The sequence below is a fragment of the Dendrobates tinctorius genome, unplaced genomic scaffold (genome assembly GCF_039654945.1).
Source record: "Dendrobates tinctorius isolate UK_male_01 unplaced genomic scaffold, ASM3965494v1 ptg000007l, whole genome shotgun sequence".
Classification (NCBI taxonomy): domain Eukaryota; kingdom Metazoa; phylum Chordata; class Amphibia; order Anura; family Dendrobatidae; genus Dendrobates; species Dendrobates tinctorius.
In genome coordinates, this window is record NW_027361675.1 from 53,382,849 (window position 1) to 53,399,421 (window position 16,573).

The 16,573-nt window shown below is 45.4% G+C and overlaps 1 protein-coding gene across 9 annotated transcripts in view; it reads right to left on the reverse strand.

The window, feature by feature from the left end:
- Positions 1–16,573, reverse strand: part of GTF2IRD1 (GTF2I repeat domain containing 1) — a 190,039-nt gene that overhangs the window by 68,573 nt on the left and 104,893 nt on the right. For all 9 annotated transcript variants that reach the window (XM_073574760.1, XM_073574753.1, XM_073574772.1 and 6 more), the window contains one exon: positions 5,330–5,471. In XM_073574760.1, the coding sequence (XP_073430861.1) occupies positions 5,330–5,471 (142 nt within the window). The remainder of the gene's footprint in view (positions 1–5,329; positions 5,472–16,573) is intronic.

Sequence of the window (16,573 nt, forward strand, 5' to 3'; positions counted from 1 at the left end):
GCGCATTGCACACCTCATAAGAAAAGCGGACACCTATTGCCGCTTCTCTGTTTCACCCACAGAGCGTCTGATGGTGACTTTAAGGTCAGCCACATTTATTGGATGTGATCGCATCAGAGCACACTTTCACTGCAATCTTGTTGGTGGTAGTTTGTATCTCCAAGTGTTATAGCTCAGTTTTGGTATGTAATGCTGTGATTTAAAACTAATTTATTGTTTTTTAATTCCCCACAGATTTCTTGCAACTGGAGAATCCCTTTCGTCACTGCATTTCCAGTACAGACTCGGGATTTCCACCATATCTGGAATAGTGAAGTACACATGCCGTGCACTGTGGGACTCCTTAGCTGAAGAGTTTTTACCAGAGCCCACAACAGAGAGGTGGATTGAAATTGCTGACAAGTTTCAACAGATATGTCAGTTTCCCAACTGCTTGGGCGCTGTGGACGGGAAACATATCCGCATTGTAAAGCCAGCTGGATCGGGATCGGAATATTTCAATTACAAGAAATATTTTTCAATTGTCCTCATGGCCATCGCTGACGCAGAATACAAATTTATTGCGGTTGATATTGGGGCCTATGGCCGCTCCAATGACTCTCAAGTTTTCAAACTGTCTGCCATGGGGCGTAAACTGTATGGAAACACCTTCCAGTTCCCACCACCTAGACCGCTGCCGCAAACATCTGGTCCACCTATGCCATTTGTCTGTGTAGGGGATGAAGCCTTCCAGCTGTCAGAACACCTTTTGAAACCGTACTCTAGCAGAGGATTGACAAGACCAAAACGCATTTTTAATTACCGCCTCACAAGAGCAAGAAGAATGGTTGAATGTACCTTTGGTATTCTGACAGCCAAATGGCGGGTCCTATTGACTGCGATCAACCTCAAGACAGAAACTGTGGACGAGGTGATCAAAGCGTGCGTGGTACTCCACAATTTTGTTATCTGCAAGGAACCCATTTCCATTGAGGACACCTCTGAAGAAACCACCTTGCAAGATTACCATGACATTACCACTAGAAGTTCTGTGACGGTTTCAGCAATGAGGGACAATTTTGCACTATACTTTATGTCACCTCAAGGCAGAGTACACTGGCAGGATGACAGAGTGTGAAAGATTTGTGCCCAACCAAACTTGTGTACCTTCTGTACCAACAGTATATACCTTTGCCAACCAAAGTTGGCTATCTTGTCATGGTCTCTATTTTTAGCTTTAGGCCACAGGTGTGTACCTGGTTGTGTTTTATGCAAAGTATTTCACCTTTTAACAAAAGTTGTGTACATTGTTATGAAATCACCAACAATAAACACAACTTTTTAGGTGAAATACTTTGCTTCAAACACAACCAGGAACACAAACTGTGGCAAAAAGCTAAAATTTACCCACAGTTATATACCTAGTTTTGAATACCATTTCACCTTTTAAATACCCTGTATTTAACCTTTTTCGCCGCAGAAAGAAATGACAGACAACCAGTGTAAAATAATTTAACTTTTATTGAAAAATGTTTTTTTTAGTAAACTTTTTTAAAATTTTAATAAACTTGTTTAATAAAGCTTTGAAACCATAAAACTGGTCATTTTTATTTAAATACACACATTATAAATCTGTGTAGTGTGTGGTGGAAATACTGCTGTAGGGGCTGCGGGACACTTTGACACTGGGAGTGTGGAGAGAGGACTGGGATCGTGGTGGGGAAGGAACAGTTAGAGGTGAAGGTGTGGAAAAAACTACAGAATGGGTGGACATGTGGGAAGCAGAAGAGGTTACTGGGGAGGTTGCTGGTGCTGGGGAGGTGGATGGTGCTGGGGAGGTGGATGGTGCTGGGGAGGTGGAGTGGAGGGTTGGGCAGGGACTGTAGGAGCAGATGATGTTGATGGCAAGTTGTATGGGGAAGGAGTTTGGTACGGGGCAGGTTGCTGGAAGTGGGGAGATGTCTGGTACGGGGCAGGTTGCTGGAAGTGGGGAGATGTCTGGTACGGGGCAGGTTGCTGGAAGTGGGGAGATGTCTGGTACGGGGCAGGTTGCTGGAAGTGGGGAGATGTCTGGTACTGGGGAGGTTGCTGGTACTGGGGAGTTTGCAGGTACTGGGGAGGTTGCTGGTACTGGGGAGGTTGCTGGTACTGGGGAGGTTGCTGGTACTGGGGAGGTTGCTGGTGCTGGGGAGGTGGATGGTGCTGGGGAGGTGGATGGTGCTGGGGAGGTGGATGGTATGTAATAGGAGGGGGAGGATGGAAAGTGGCTGGAGGGGGTGTAGATGTAATAGGAGGGGGAGGATGGAAAGTGGCTGGAGGGGGTGTAGATGTAATAGGAGGGGGAGGATGGAAAGTGGCTGGAGGGGGTGCAGGTGGAGGAACTACTGTGGTGGGAGGAGGAGGTTGGGAGGTAACTTGCTGGAGAGCAGCGTGGCATGAATGCATTACATGCATCTGCTGGGCAGGAGAGAGCGTTTCCATGCGCTCCACAACAGACCTGAAAAAGGTGTGGTTTGGCGAAGATCTTGCTTCTGAATGCATGGTTTGCAGAAGTGTCTTCACCTCCAGAATGCTGGAGTTGATCTGCTGAAAGCCTGCGGAGATTTGCTCGGACAAGACTTTTAGACAGTTCTGGAAAGATGCATTCAGATGCAAGAACTCTGGCGCATAAGTCTTTTCCTGACCCCTCTGCCGCTGCCGCCCAGTACCCGCAGGTGTACTAGAGGTGGCAGGGGCAGAAGGGTGGGGTAAAGGGAAAGCGATCTCCTCACCAGCAGCTTCATGTAATGTAGGCGGCCACGATGCTCCTGTGCTGGTGGATGGGACAGATGGGTCGAATGTGTGGGAAGGCTGGGAAGGTGCAGATGTACCGGGGCGGTCAAAGTGTCCCTCGGTGCCGGTCTCCTCAGGGATCGCCTCAGAAGGGTCCAATCGTGCAGGCTCCCGAGTGCTGCTCACCGTGCTGTGGAATAAAGAGAAAAAAAAACAATTAAAATAGTGACATGGTATGGCCCTGGCTGAAAAAAAAAAGTTACATCTAAACATTTTTTTGTCACATGTGGTGTGTAATATTTACCTTCTGGTGAGCATTGTCTCCCGGAGGAACAACAGGGCTCGTGCGTACTTGTACTTGCTCCTGCGTCCTCCAGATCCACTCGGGGCCCGCATCTCTTTATTGAACTCCTTCTTGAAACGATCTCTCACAGACCGCCACCGCTTCACAATTCTCTCCCCTGAAACGAGAAAGGACAAAGTGGTTAGTATACAACATCAGTGTTTCCCAAACTCCAGTCCTCATGGTCTCCAGGGGTCATGTTTTCAGGATTTCCAAAGTAAATAGAAATCCTGAACACATGATCCGTGGGGACCACGAGGACTGGAGTTCGGGAAACACTGGTTTAAATCAAGCAACCGGTACTGTATATACTTACGCTCTTTAATCTGGGCCCGAGCTTCGAGGTCCTCCCAGCGGTCCACAAGGAGCGAACAGATTTCCTCCCAGAGTCGTCGGGTAACGATCAGGTCAGCGTGGCGTCGGTCAGCCATATTCCAGAGCGGCTCCCTTTCTCTGACGAGATCGATGAGGCGGTCCACATCAATCCCTCCATCCTCACCGTCAGAGTCGGGAGCACGCTGTGAAGGCTGTTAAAGAAAAAGACAAAAATAACATAATTAGCCTCCACAAAAGAAATGAAATAAAAAGTGCAAAAAAAACAAAGCAAAAATATTTATACTTACACGCTGGTGACCGCCGCGTTGCTGTCGCCGACGACCCTGGGAGGCACTGCGAGGACCTCTTGGCCGAGCACCAGATTGGGAAGACTAGAGAAGAAAACAAAAAATGTTATGTCTTTGGATGTAGGCATTTGTTTGCTGTGTGTGGTCTGCAGAACATTGTTTTCTATGTGTTGTGTGTAGTGTGATGTTGTGTTTCTGCGTTTGATGCAAAAAACTTACCAATTGTGAGCCCACTCCAAGTGTCTGTCCACCCCTTCCTTCTTCTTCTGGGAGCTCCTCTTCATCTTGTGATTCCTGTTTTGAAATAAAAGGCAATGAATACACATATATTACAGAGATGATGGATTTTGGAAATAAAAACTTACCGTCAAACGCTGACGATGCGAGGGAGGGCTCCCAGAAGATGTGCTGTCTTCCTCATGGCCAGACTCCATGGCTGTGGGTGGTGTTTCTGCTGCTGCCATTGCTGCTGCTGCTGCATCTATTGGGCGGCTGTTGAATAAAGAGAAACAAAGGGTCAATGAATATCTTGATATTCCATAGCCCTAGTTTGGAGGAATGGGGGATTTGATAATTACCGTCTCTCATCTGCTGCTGGACTCCCCTCCCGTTGTTCAGCATGCTGCTCCATTTGGGGTGGTGCTGATGGTGCTGCTGCTGCAGATGTCTGCTGCCTTCTCCTGCTCCTGGTTCTTGGCTTGGGTGGCATGTTGGGTGTAGCTGAGGGTCCCATTGTCTTGCTTTTATATATGTCCTGTGGGCAGAGCTACTGAGCATGCTCAGACCAAAGAAACCGTATCCGGCCGCCGGATTTTTTCAGACTTTTTCAGACGTTTTTTCCAGACGCCGGATCGCGTCACATTGCCGGATCCGGCGAAAATCGGATGAAACGCATGGCCATCCGGCTCGATCCGGCTCTAATGCAAGTCAATGGGGGGGAAACCGGATCCGGCATTGCATTTCGACGGATCCGGTTTTAGTCAAAAGCGCCGGATTGCGCCTGAAGCAGAAAACCTGATGTGTGAAAGAGGCCTAAACTTCCATTTCTTAATTACATTTCTTACTAAGGAAAGGGCACCTTGAAAATGCTTTGCTATCTTCTTACAGCCTTCTCCTGCTTTGCAGGCCTCCACCATTTTCATTTTCAGAGTGCTAGGCAGCCCATGGTTGCTGTTTTGGAACAGGTTTGAGGAGGCTGGGTTTTTATGAAGTTGGCAAATTTGCATCACCTGCCATTCCTAAAGATGATCGTGAACAAACCATAACCTTAATAGGCTAATTACGGTCTGAAACCTTGGTCAAAGTTATCAGAGCACACAAGTCTCTAAAGGTGCCCAAACTTTTGCATAGGCATATATTTGTAATTTTTAAAAAGTAAAAAATAACATTATATTTTTTTTCCTAAAATACAAAGGAAATGTGTAATCTTTAACTTTATCCCTATAGAGATCATTTCATTTTCAACTTGCTTAACTGTTCACAATAACAGTAATTTTGACTAGAGGTGCCCAAACTTTTACATGCCACTGTACATTTAAATAGCAAGCAATATATCTGTATCATAAATGAACTACATAGTTATAAGCAAATAAAAAGTATTTGTTGAACTCACCGCAGAAATGCTGGAAGTCTGTTACCAACTCTTTCGTAGAGTTTATGAAAAATTTTCCCCTCTCAGTGCCAACTACAAATGACTTGTCCTCATGAACTGCTACGCAAGCCACTTCAGCATTGAGTTTGGATAGGGCGGTGCACTGGAAACAGGAAAGAAGCAGCAGCCTTTTAGTTGATTCCACCTATATTTGAATCTATACATGTAATGCCTGTTGCATGCAGTAGCGCCCAACCTCCACCCGGGGTGATGGTGGAAGAAAGAGGTTATCCTACCAGCGAAACACCACAGTGCCGCAGCGCAGGCGCCACTAGGTGACGGGAGAGTAGTCAGACAAGCCAGGTCAGCAACGGAGAAAGAACGCAGTACCAGAAGAAACAGCAAAACACATGGTCGGATACAAGCCAGAGAAGTTAGAGCCAGTCGGGAGCTGAGATACCAGAGACAGGAGACAGTCAAAACAGGTCAGAGGACAAGTTGGGTCAAATACCAATGGGTCACAGTACGGGGAGCAGACACAAGATGAGGGTAACAGGAGAGGGCAGACAAGGGAACTCAGTAAACGGGCAGAGGACGAATCAGGGTATAACGGGGTCAGTCGCTCAAGCCGGGGCAGGAACTATAAATGACGCTGTCTGCTGACAGCAGCAGACTGAAATAGCCAAACAGGTCCCAAAGCGAGGCAGAGAAAGTTAACCCCAGCATGACCAGGCCCTGGAGAAGATAACAAAGAACAAACCCTGACCTGAGTCATGACAATACATAATATTTGAGAAACGTAACACTGTGGCCACGATTCATTATGACTGTCATTTTGTACACCAGTCTTAGTAAGCCAAATTAAGAGGCATTTAACCCCTTCGCGACATATGCCGTACATGTACAGCACAAGTCAAAAGTGGGTGTATGGAGCGGGCTCATAGGGTGAGCCTGCCCCGTACTTGACATGTGATGGCTGTGTATTACAGTCGGAACTTGCCTCTAACTTTGTTGTTACCCTGTTAAATGCTGCTGTCAAACTCTGACAGTGACATTTAACAAACATATAATTCTGTGTGCCAATTTGTGCACCTGTGAAGTGATCGTGGGTCACAAATGGGTTGCTATGACAGCCGGAGGTCTGCTGAAGACCCATGTGTTTATCACTACAGAGCACATTTGAAACTTAGCCTATGACCAGACTTCAAAGGAGACCGTGATTTTCACGATATGCAGCAAATGTTGTGGCACAAGCTACTAGAATATAGCAGCTTCAAGTCCTCTAAGGGGACTAATAAGAACAGTGAAAAATAAAAAAAAAGTTTAAAAGAAACAACAAAAAAACCTACAAGTTAAAATCACACACCTTTTCACCCATTAAAAAGATATGTAAAAAATTTAAAATATATGCATATGTGGTATTGCCGCATTCAGACTAGTCTGATCTATCAAAATATAAAAATAATTCCTACACTTGATCTTAGCCAAAAGACCTAGAAGCAATAAAATATAAAAATAATCAACCGGATCGGTAAACACTGTATTTACCTGCAATTCCACAAAACATGTTGTAAGAAGCGGTCAAAATGTCACACCTATCTCAAAATGGTATCAATAGAAACTTTATCTCACGCAGCAAAAAATAAGCCACAAATTGCTCCATTGACTGAAAAATAAAAACATTATGGGTCTCGGAATACGGAGAAACAACCCGAAAGATTTTGTTTGCAAATTTCAGATTTTTTTTCACCACTAAAATAATAAAAAAATTAGGCATGTTTTGTATTGCTGTAATAGTACTGATGAACAGAATCATATTGCGTGGTCATTTTTACCACAAAATGTTCATCGTAAAAACAATTCCCAAAAAAACAATGTCAGAATTGTGTTTTTTTCACAATTTTTTCAATACATTATGTGATAAAATGAATAGTATCAAACAAAAGTACAACTCATCCTATGAAAAAACAATTCCTCTTATGTCTATGTGGACAGAAAAATAAAATAGTTATGGCTCTGGGAGGAAAAAGCAAAGACGCAAAAAAACGGAAATTGGCCACATCATGAGGTGGTTAATAAATTTGGTACATCTTTCACCTGCTGTGCATCACTGCCAGAATTGGAAGCCAGGTAAGGCTGGCATACTTTTCTGTTGGGATTTATGCTACTTTTGTGGTGTAAATTATGTCCTTCTGGGTGTCTAACACTTTTCAAAAAATTAGTGTAGCTGGCCTGGACTTTAAGTTGCGCAAACATTTTCTGAAATTTCAAATAGTTTTACACCAGATTTTTGGCAAAACATATTTACTCGCGTGTTAGTGGCCCACCTCCTGAACTCTGAGCAGTACTCCTCAGCCGGCCGGCCCGCCCACTTGCTTGATCTTACGGAGACGGGACTCAGCCATGGAGACGCCATCAGGATCCCCATACACCAGCGCCAATGCCGCAAAACACTCATCCACCGACCCCAAAGATGGTGAATCGGTCGGAAGGGAGAAGGCTCAGGATTGGGGCTCAACCTTAAGAAGGGAGACTATAATTCCCACCCGTTGTTCCTCACTCCCTGATGAACGAGGGTAGAGCCTGAAGTACAACTTGCAGGCTTCCTTAAATACCACAAACTTATCTCTCCCACCCGAAAACTGGTCAGGGAGAGAGATTTTTGGTTCCAGTAGAGCCTACATCTGAGCCAAGGCCCAGATCCCTGTCAACTGCTGAAGATGCTGCGTCACCTGACCCCGTAGCTCCCTAAGATCATCAGTGAGGGTCTGGATCAGTTGGGCAAAGGCCTGCATTTGAGATATGGCTCAACAGAAAAAATGAGATAGTTGGTGATAATGTCACAGAGTGACTGACCAGTGTGACATGACCCAACGGTTGGTCGATCACCAAACGGCACAACAACACAACGCCGATGGAATAGGAGAGAGGAAGGCTGTTATGAATGGGTCACTGAAGAGGATGGCAGGAACAGGCAAGCCACCAGAAGACCAGAGAGGTTTGCAACTAAGCGGACTGCAGACCCCTGATCTTATCAACACAACTAGCAGTAGCCGTGGAGCGTTCCTACGATGCCCTAGATGCTTCGTCACAGCCGGAGAACTAACTAAGCCTAAAGACAGAAAGGTGAAATCTAAATTGCCCTGGAGCAGATCCCCAAAGGAACAGAAGAGAGGAAGGCTGTTATGAATGGGTCACTGAGGAGGATGGCAGGAACAGGCTAAGCCACCAGAAGACCAGAGAGGTTTGCAACTAAGCGGACTGCAGACCCCTGATCTTATCAACACAACTAGCAGTAGCCGTGGAGTGTTCCTACGATGCCCTAGATGCTTCGTCACAGCCGGAGAACTAACTAAGCCTAAAGACAGAAAGGTGAAATCTAAATTCCCCTGGAGCAGATCCCCAAAGGAATAGACAGCCCCCAAACATATATTGTCGGTGAGACAAGATGAGACACAAACACAGGCAGAGAACAGACTGAGCAAACGGTGGGGCCCAAGCTGTCTAGACAGGACAGAACAAAAAAGATACTGTCTGCAATCATGCAAAAAACCGTAAAAAACACCAACACTTCTGATATACAAAAAACCTGAGGTCACACGACCTCACCCTCGCTAGATCAGCACTCTGGTATAAACTGGAAGCAAAGCAAAAAGATACTAACATAACAGGGGGCAAAACAAGCTGTAACATATGAAGCAGGGCCCAGCGCTGCCCCCAGCAGGGAGCACGCTGAACCCTAGCAACAAAGCAGAAAGCAAAAAAAAGGCAAAACCAGATTAGATGCAAAGAATTAGCAAAATAATCAGTTAACTGAACCATGCAGATCAGGCAGGGAACAAAAGAAATCCAAATGCAAAAGGAGGAAATCACCAGCCACCTCCAAGAGCAGCCAGCTCAAATATATTCTCCCAGCCAGTAATCCCAGGTTCCCAATTATCGTCATCAAGTGGGGAACTTCCATCAACCTGGCCAGCTCCACTACTCTCAGTAACCACCAGAGGGAGCAGAGCGAGCTTCGGCTCAGAACTCCGAGCAAGGGAATTCACAACAGTACCCCCCCTTGAGGAGGGGTCATTGAACCCTCATCCACGCCACCAGGCCGATCAGGATGGGTCCGGTGAAAGGCACGAATCAATCTCTTGGCATTGATGCCAGTTGCAGAGACCCAAGAATTATCCTCCTGGCCATAACCCTTCCACTTGACCAAGTACTGAAGTCTCCGTCTAGCCAGACAAGAATCCAATATCTTCTCTACCTCATACTCCAAATTACCCTTAATCAGTAAAGGGTCAGGGGGCACTGCCATGGGAACGATTGGCTCCACAAACCTTTTCAACAAAGATTTATGAAAGACGTTATGAATCTTAAACATAACTGGAAGAGCCAAACGGAAAGAAACGGGGTTAAGGATTTCCAAAATCTTATAAGGTCCAATAAACCTTGGCTTGAATTTTGGAGATGCAACCTTCATGGGAATATTTTTTGAGGATAACCAAACCATATCACCCACTTTAAACCGGGGACCAATGATCCTATGCCGGTTGGAAAACTGTTGGGCTTTTTCCTGAGAGTGGGACAACTTATCCACTGCTTGGTCCCAAATCTGCTGCATTCTCTCTACCACAGAATCTCCACCTGGGCAGACAGAAGCTTCCACCTGCCCTGAAGAAAATCGAGGATGAAATCCAAAGTTACAAAAGAAAAGAGACATCAAAGTGGCAGAGCTAGCCCTATTGTTTAGCGTGAATTCAGCCAAGGGCAAAAATGAGACCCAATCATCCTGATCAGCAGATATGAAACATCTCAAGTAGGACTCCAACGTCTGGTTTGTTCTCTCAGTCTGCCCATTGGTCTGAGGATGAAATGCAGAGGAGAAAGACAACTGAATTCCCAGTTTGGAACAAAAAGCTCTCCAAAATCTGGAAACAAACTGGACCCCTCTGTCCGACACAATGCTCTCAGGAATCCCGTGCAAATGAACCACTTGTTGTAAAAACAAGGGCACCAACTCAGAAGAAGATGGCAACTTTGGGAGTGGTACAAGATGGACCATCTTAGAAAATCTATCACAGATCACCCAAATAAGTCATTCTCTGAGAGACAGGGAGATCAGAGATAAAATCCATTGAGATATGGGTCCATGGCCTCCTGGGCACCGGCAGGGGCATTAACAAACCACTAGCACGAGAACAGGGCTTAGACCAAGAACAAGTCTCACATGACTGCACAAAATCCCTGAAATATATAGAACCGTTGGCACAACTCCAAAGTAGGTGGAGCACAAGTAGGATCCCAATCCGTATACTAGTATAGACTAACTTGGCACACACACGTATAGATTCCAGTGAAAGTAATATTTAATAAAGTACAGTACATACAGCAAAGACGTTTCGGTCTCAGCGACCTTCATCATTGTTCTATATGCTGTACTGTGCGCACTTATTGGTAGGGCAAAGTGTCCATTAAGAATAATGAGGAGCATGAGGAGTAATATGTCAGTCCCGGGTATGCGGGGTGAGTGGCAGCAAAGACGCGGTTTCCGCCATTAGCACGTGAGACTAACGGCGGAAACCGAGTCTTTGCATCCAGTACAGCATATAGTACATTGATGAAGGTCGCTGAGACCGAAAAGTCTTTGCTGTATGTACTGTACTTTATTAAATATCACTTTCACTGGAATCTATACGTGTGTTTGCCAAGTTAGTCTATACTTGCACAAAATTCCTGACATCACGAGATAAGTCAGGCCACCAAAAAGACTGACACACCAAATCTCTGGTACCAAAGATACCTGGATGATCAGCCAACGCGGAGCAATGAATTTCAGACATTACTCTTTTCCTCCACTGGTCAGGGACATACAATTTTCCCATAGGGCATCGTTCAGGTTTATCCTCCTGAAATTCCTCCAGGGCATGTCTCAAATCATGAGAGATGGCGGAAAGAACTACACCCTCATATAGAATGGTCGTAGGCTCGGTCATGTCAAAAGAATCCGCAAAGAAACTCCTAGAAAAGGCGTCCGCCTTAACATTCTTAGTGCCCGGAAGAAAGGAGACCACAAAATTAAAATGCGTGAAAAACAAGGCCCACCTAGCCTGTCTAGGATTCAAGCGCTTGGCTGATTCAAGATTAATCAAATTCTTGTGATCGGTGAGGACCACAACTTGATGTCTAGCTCCCTCCAACCAATGTCTCCACTCTTCAAATGCCCACTTCATGGCCAATAATTCCCGATTCCCCACGTCATAGTTATATTCAGATGGAGAAAATTTTCGAGAAAAGAAGGTACAGGGATTCATCTTAGAAGTCACCAGATCTTTTTGGGACAAAACGGCTCCTGCACCAATCTCAGAAGCATCTACCTCCACCTGAAATGGGAGTGAAACATAGGGTTGCCGTAGAATCGGAGCAGAAGTGAATCTCTGCTTAAGCTCCTGAAATGCCGAGAGTGCCTCTGGAGACCAATTCACCACATCAGCGCCCTTTTTGGTCAAATCTGTCAGAGGTTTAACAAAACCAGAAAAATTACTTATAAATTTACAATAGAAATTAGCAAAATCCAAAAACTTCTGAAGAGCCTTCAAAGAAGTGGGCTGAACCCAATCATAAATGGCCTGTACCTTGCCCGGGTCCATTTCAATAGCAGACGGGGACAAAATGAATCCCAAAAACGAAATCCTCTGTACACCAAAAAGACATTTCGATCCCTTCACAAATAGAGTATTTTCCCTCAAAATCCGGAACACAGTCCGGACATGTTCCACATGAGAATCCCAATCACTGGAAAAAATCAAAATATCATCCAGATAAATGATCAAAAACTTATCCACAAGGTCCCGGAAAATATCGTTCATAAAAGATTGGAAGACGGAAGCGGCATTAGTGAGCCCAAAAGGCATCACCAGGTACTCAAAATGTCCCTCCGGAATATTAAATGCCGTCTTCCATTCATCCCCGTGCTTGATGCGAATAAGATTACACGCCCCCCTGAGGTCAAGTTTGGTAAACCAACAGGCACTTTTAACTCTGGAAAATAAATGAGAAATCAGGGGTAACGGGTAACTGATATTTAACAGTGATTTTGTTAAGGGAACGATAGCCAATACATGGCCTTAATGAGCCATCTTTTTTGGCCACAAAGAAAAAACCAGCACCCAAAGGCGAAGAGGATGGTCTGATACAACCCTTCTCCAATGATTCCTTGATATAAGATCGCATAGCATAATGTTCAGGTACAGATAAGTTGAAAAGCCGACCCTTGGGAAATTTACAACCGGGCATTAACTCAATTGCGCAGTCATAACTCCTATGAGGAGACAAAGATGCGGACTTACTCTCACTAAACACATCAGAAAAATCAGCCAAATAGTCAGGAACATCTTGAGACTAGGGAGAGGTGGAGAAAACTGGAGTGTCACTAAGAACACATTGACAACCCCAACTCACCACAGACAGAGATTTCCAATCCAAAATAGGATTATGGGTTTACAACCAAGGAAAACCCAGTACAATAGTATCATGTAAATTGTGCAACACCAAAAATTTACACTTCTCTTCATGGACCGGGACGACCCACATTACCACCTGGGTCCAAAACTGGGGTTTATTCTCCGCCAAAGGGGTAGCATCAATCCCCCTCAAGGGAATAGGGGTTCTCAGGGGACCATGGGGAAACCACAACGCTTGGCAAAGTCAAGATCCATCAGATTCAAACCTGCTCCTGAATCAACAAAGGCCTTAGCAGAAAATGTAGACAAGGAGCAGATCAAGGTAACTGCCAACTGAACTTAGGCTGTACATTGCCCAGCGCAAATGCGTGAGCAATACATTTTTCTCGTTTAGGGCAGACAGAAATAACATGAGAGGCGTCCCCACAAAAGAAGCATAACTTATTACGCCTTCTGAACTCTTGACGTTGCATGGGTTCAGAAGTTTGTTCAAAAGGCAGCACCGCCTCTCGCGTACTTTTACGTTCACGTAAACGTTGATCAATTTGAATAGCTAATGACATGGAGTCGTTAAGACCAGAGGGGACAGGAAATCCTACCATAACATCTTTTACAGTTTCTGCCAGACCTTTCCGAAAGAGAGCTGCTAGGGCATCATCATTCCATTTAGTAAGGATCGCCCACTTTCGGAACTTCTGGCAATATAACTCCGCAGCATCCTGACCCTGGTTCAATGCCAATAAGGTTTTCTCAGCTTGATCAATAGCATTAGGTTCATCATACAACAACCCCAGGGCCTGAAAAAATGCATCCACATTAGCCAGAATAGGATCTCCAGGTGTCAGAGAAAAAGCCCAATCCTGGGGATCGCCGTGCAGCAGGGAGATGACAATTTTAACCTGCTGCACCGAGCTCCCCAATGAATTAGGTTTCAAAGCAAGAAATAGTTTACAGTTATTCTTGAAATTAAAAAATTTTGACCAATCCCCCGAAAACATATTAGGAGTAGGGATCTTTGATTCTACAGCAGATGATTGAGCAAGATAGGCAGAAATTCCCCGCACTTCAGCAGCGAGCTGCTCAACATGATCGGACAATTGCTTAGTCTCCATTAAAGAAAAAAAATCCTCCTACAGCCCCAGAGAAAAAGAGAAAAAAATATATAAAAAAATTCTGACACTTTTTTTTTTTACAATTCTTTCCTTCTTTTGAGTACCCTAGAGTCTGTGGTTAGGCTCGTGATTCTGTTATGAATGGGTCACCAAGGAGGATGGCAGGAACAGGCTAAGCCACCAGAAGACCAGAGAGGTTGGTAACTAAGCGGATTGCAGACCCTTGATCCTACCAACACAACTAGCAGTAGCCGTGCAGCGTTCCTACGATGCCCTAGACGCTTCATCACAGCCAGAGAACTAACTAAGCCTAAAGACAGAAAGGTGAAATCTAAACTGCCCCGGAGCAGATCCCCAAAGGAATAGACAGCCCCAAAACATATATTGTCGGTGAGACAAGATGAGACACACAGGCAGAGAACACACTGAGCAAACTGTGGGGCCCAAGCTGTCTAGACAGGACAGGATAGAAAAGATACTGTCTGCAATCATGCACAAAACCCTAAAAAAGACCAACACATCTGATATACAAAAAACCCCTGAGGCCACACGACCTCACCCCTGCTAGATCAGCACTCTGGTATAAACTGGAAGCAAAGCAAAAAGATACTAACATAACAGGGGACAAAACAAGCTGTAACATATGAAGCAGGGCCCAGCGCTGCCTGTTATGAACTCATTTTCGGCTCCACCAGTTGAGAGTTCCCCTCCCGTTCTCCCTCTGGTGGTGACAGGAGGTAGTGAGGTTGGTTTAAGTGGTAGTTATCTGCCACCTGATGAGGAAGATAACGATTGGATCTCTGGAGTATCAGACTGGATATAAGACAGCCGACGCCCTATCCTAGTGCTGGTGATTCAGTCTGCTTCTCAGGTCCTGGATTTCAGCTCTCTTCCAGTCTTCTCAAGTTAAGTTTGTTTTTTGCTATTGTTCACACTTGCGCTTGTTGGTCAGTTCAGTTTCTTGTGTGGTCAGCCTGCCCCTGCTGGGGCTATGCTGAATTTCCACTCCTATGTATCAGTATTTGCCAAGCTGCTTTTTGTCCCTTATTGGATTGGCCTCTCTTTGCTCTGTCTCAGAATATTTCAGAGTGCTGATATAGGTGTAGAAGTCTAGTGACGTCAGGGTTAATTTTGTTATCAGAAGTGTTGGACAATATTTTTGTAGGTTTTTTTTTGGCAGATTGCAGACAGTGTCTTTCCTTTCCAGTCCTGTTTAGGCTAGTTTCACATTAGCGTTTTTTTGCGCAGCGCATCGGGCGCATAAAAAACGCAAAGAAAAACGCAAAACAAACGCGCGTTTTTTTAACGTCATGCGCACGCTGATGTGTAAAAAAAACGCAGAGTTGTTTGCGTTTTACATGCGTTTTTTGCATGCGTTGGCGTTTTTTATGCGCATGCGTTTTTAAGTGTGACGTTTTTTCCATTGTCTAGAGAACATTCTAGACTTGTTTCACTCAAAAACGCATGCGTAAAAAAACGCAACCGTGCGCAAGACCATGCGCACGCATGCGTTACCATAGACTTCAATGTGTTGTTTTTGCGCATTCCGTGCGCAAGCGTGCGCATGCGTTTTTTTGCCGAGACAGGGCGCACCAAAAAATCCAACATGTTGCGTCTGGCGCACCTGGCGCAAAAGACAAAAAAACGCATGCGCACGAAAACGCAAGTGTGCGCAAAAACATGCGCACGTCATGTTAAACATAGGTGCGCAGTGCGCATGCGCACGGGTGCGCACGATGCGCTGCGCACAAAAGCGCAAATGTGAAACCAGCCTTAGTTAGCCGGGCCCCATCGTTTGCTCAGCCTATTTTCCTGCCTTTGTTTGTAATTTCATCTTGTTTCACCGTCAATACATGTGGGGGGCTGTCTTCCTTTTGGGGTCTGCTCTGGGGCAGTTAGTTTTCCTCTTTTCCTGCTAATGTAGCTCTCCGGTTGTGACGAGGCGTCTAGGAACATCGTAGGAACACTCCACGACTGCTGCTACTTGTGCGGTTAAGTTCAGGGATCTGCAATCTGCATAGTTACCAACTTCTCTGGTTTTCTGAGACTTAGCTTGTTGTTTATTTTTTCCTCCTCGGTGACCCATTCATAACAGCTGCCCCCAGCAGGGAGCACGCTGAACCCTAGCAACAAAGCAGAAACCAAAAAAAAGGCACAACCAGATTAGATGCAAAGGATTAGCATAAGAATCACTTAACTGAACCATGCAGATCAGGCAGGGAACAAAAGAACTCCAAATGCACAAGGAGAAAATCACCAGCCACCTCCAAGAGCAGCCAGCTCAATTATATGCTCCCAGCCAGTAATCCCAGGTTCCCAATTATCGTTGTCAGGTGGGGAATTTCCATCAACCTGGCCAGTTCCACTACTCTCAGTAACCACCAGAGGGAGCTTCGGCTCAGAACTCCGAGCAAGGGAATTTACAACAGAAGGCTCCGACAATAGGGAATCAGAGACGGTCACCTTCTGAGCTCCACCCTGAGCCTGTCCCTGTTCTCACCTAACACCCTATGCAGGTCCTTCCCCCTGCTGACGTCAGGATACCTCATCCCTATTTGTCACCTAGATCTGCCCTGGCTAGTGCACTGGCCGGCAAGGAGCTCTAGCCTCACCTCTGCAGATAAAACACACAGGGGGTAGCGACAGACACCAAAGGGACAAAGTAACAAAAATACAACACTTAGCTTGTGCACACCGCT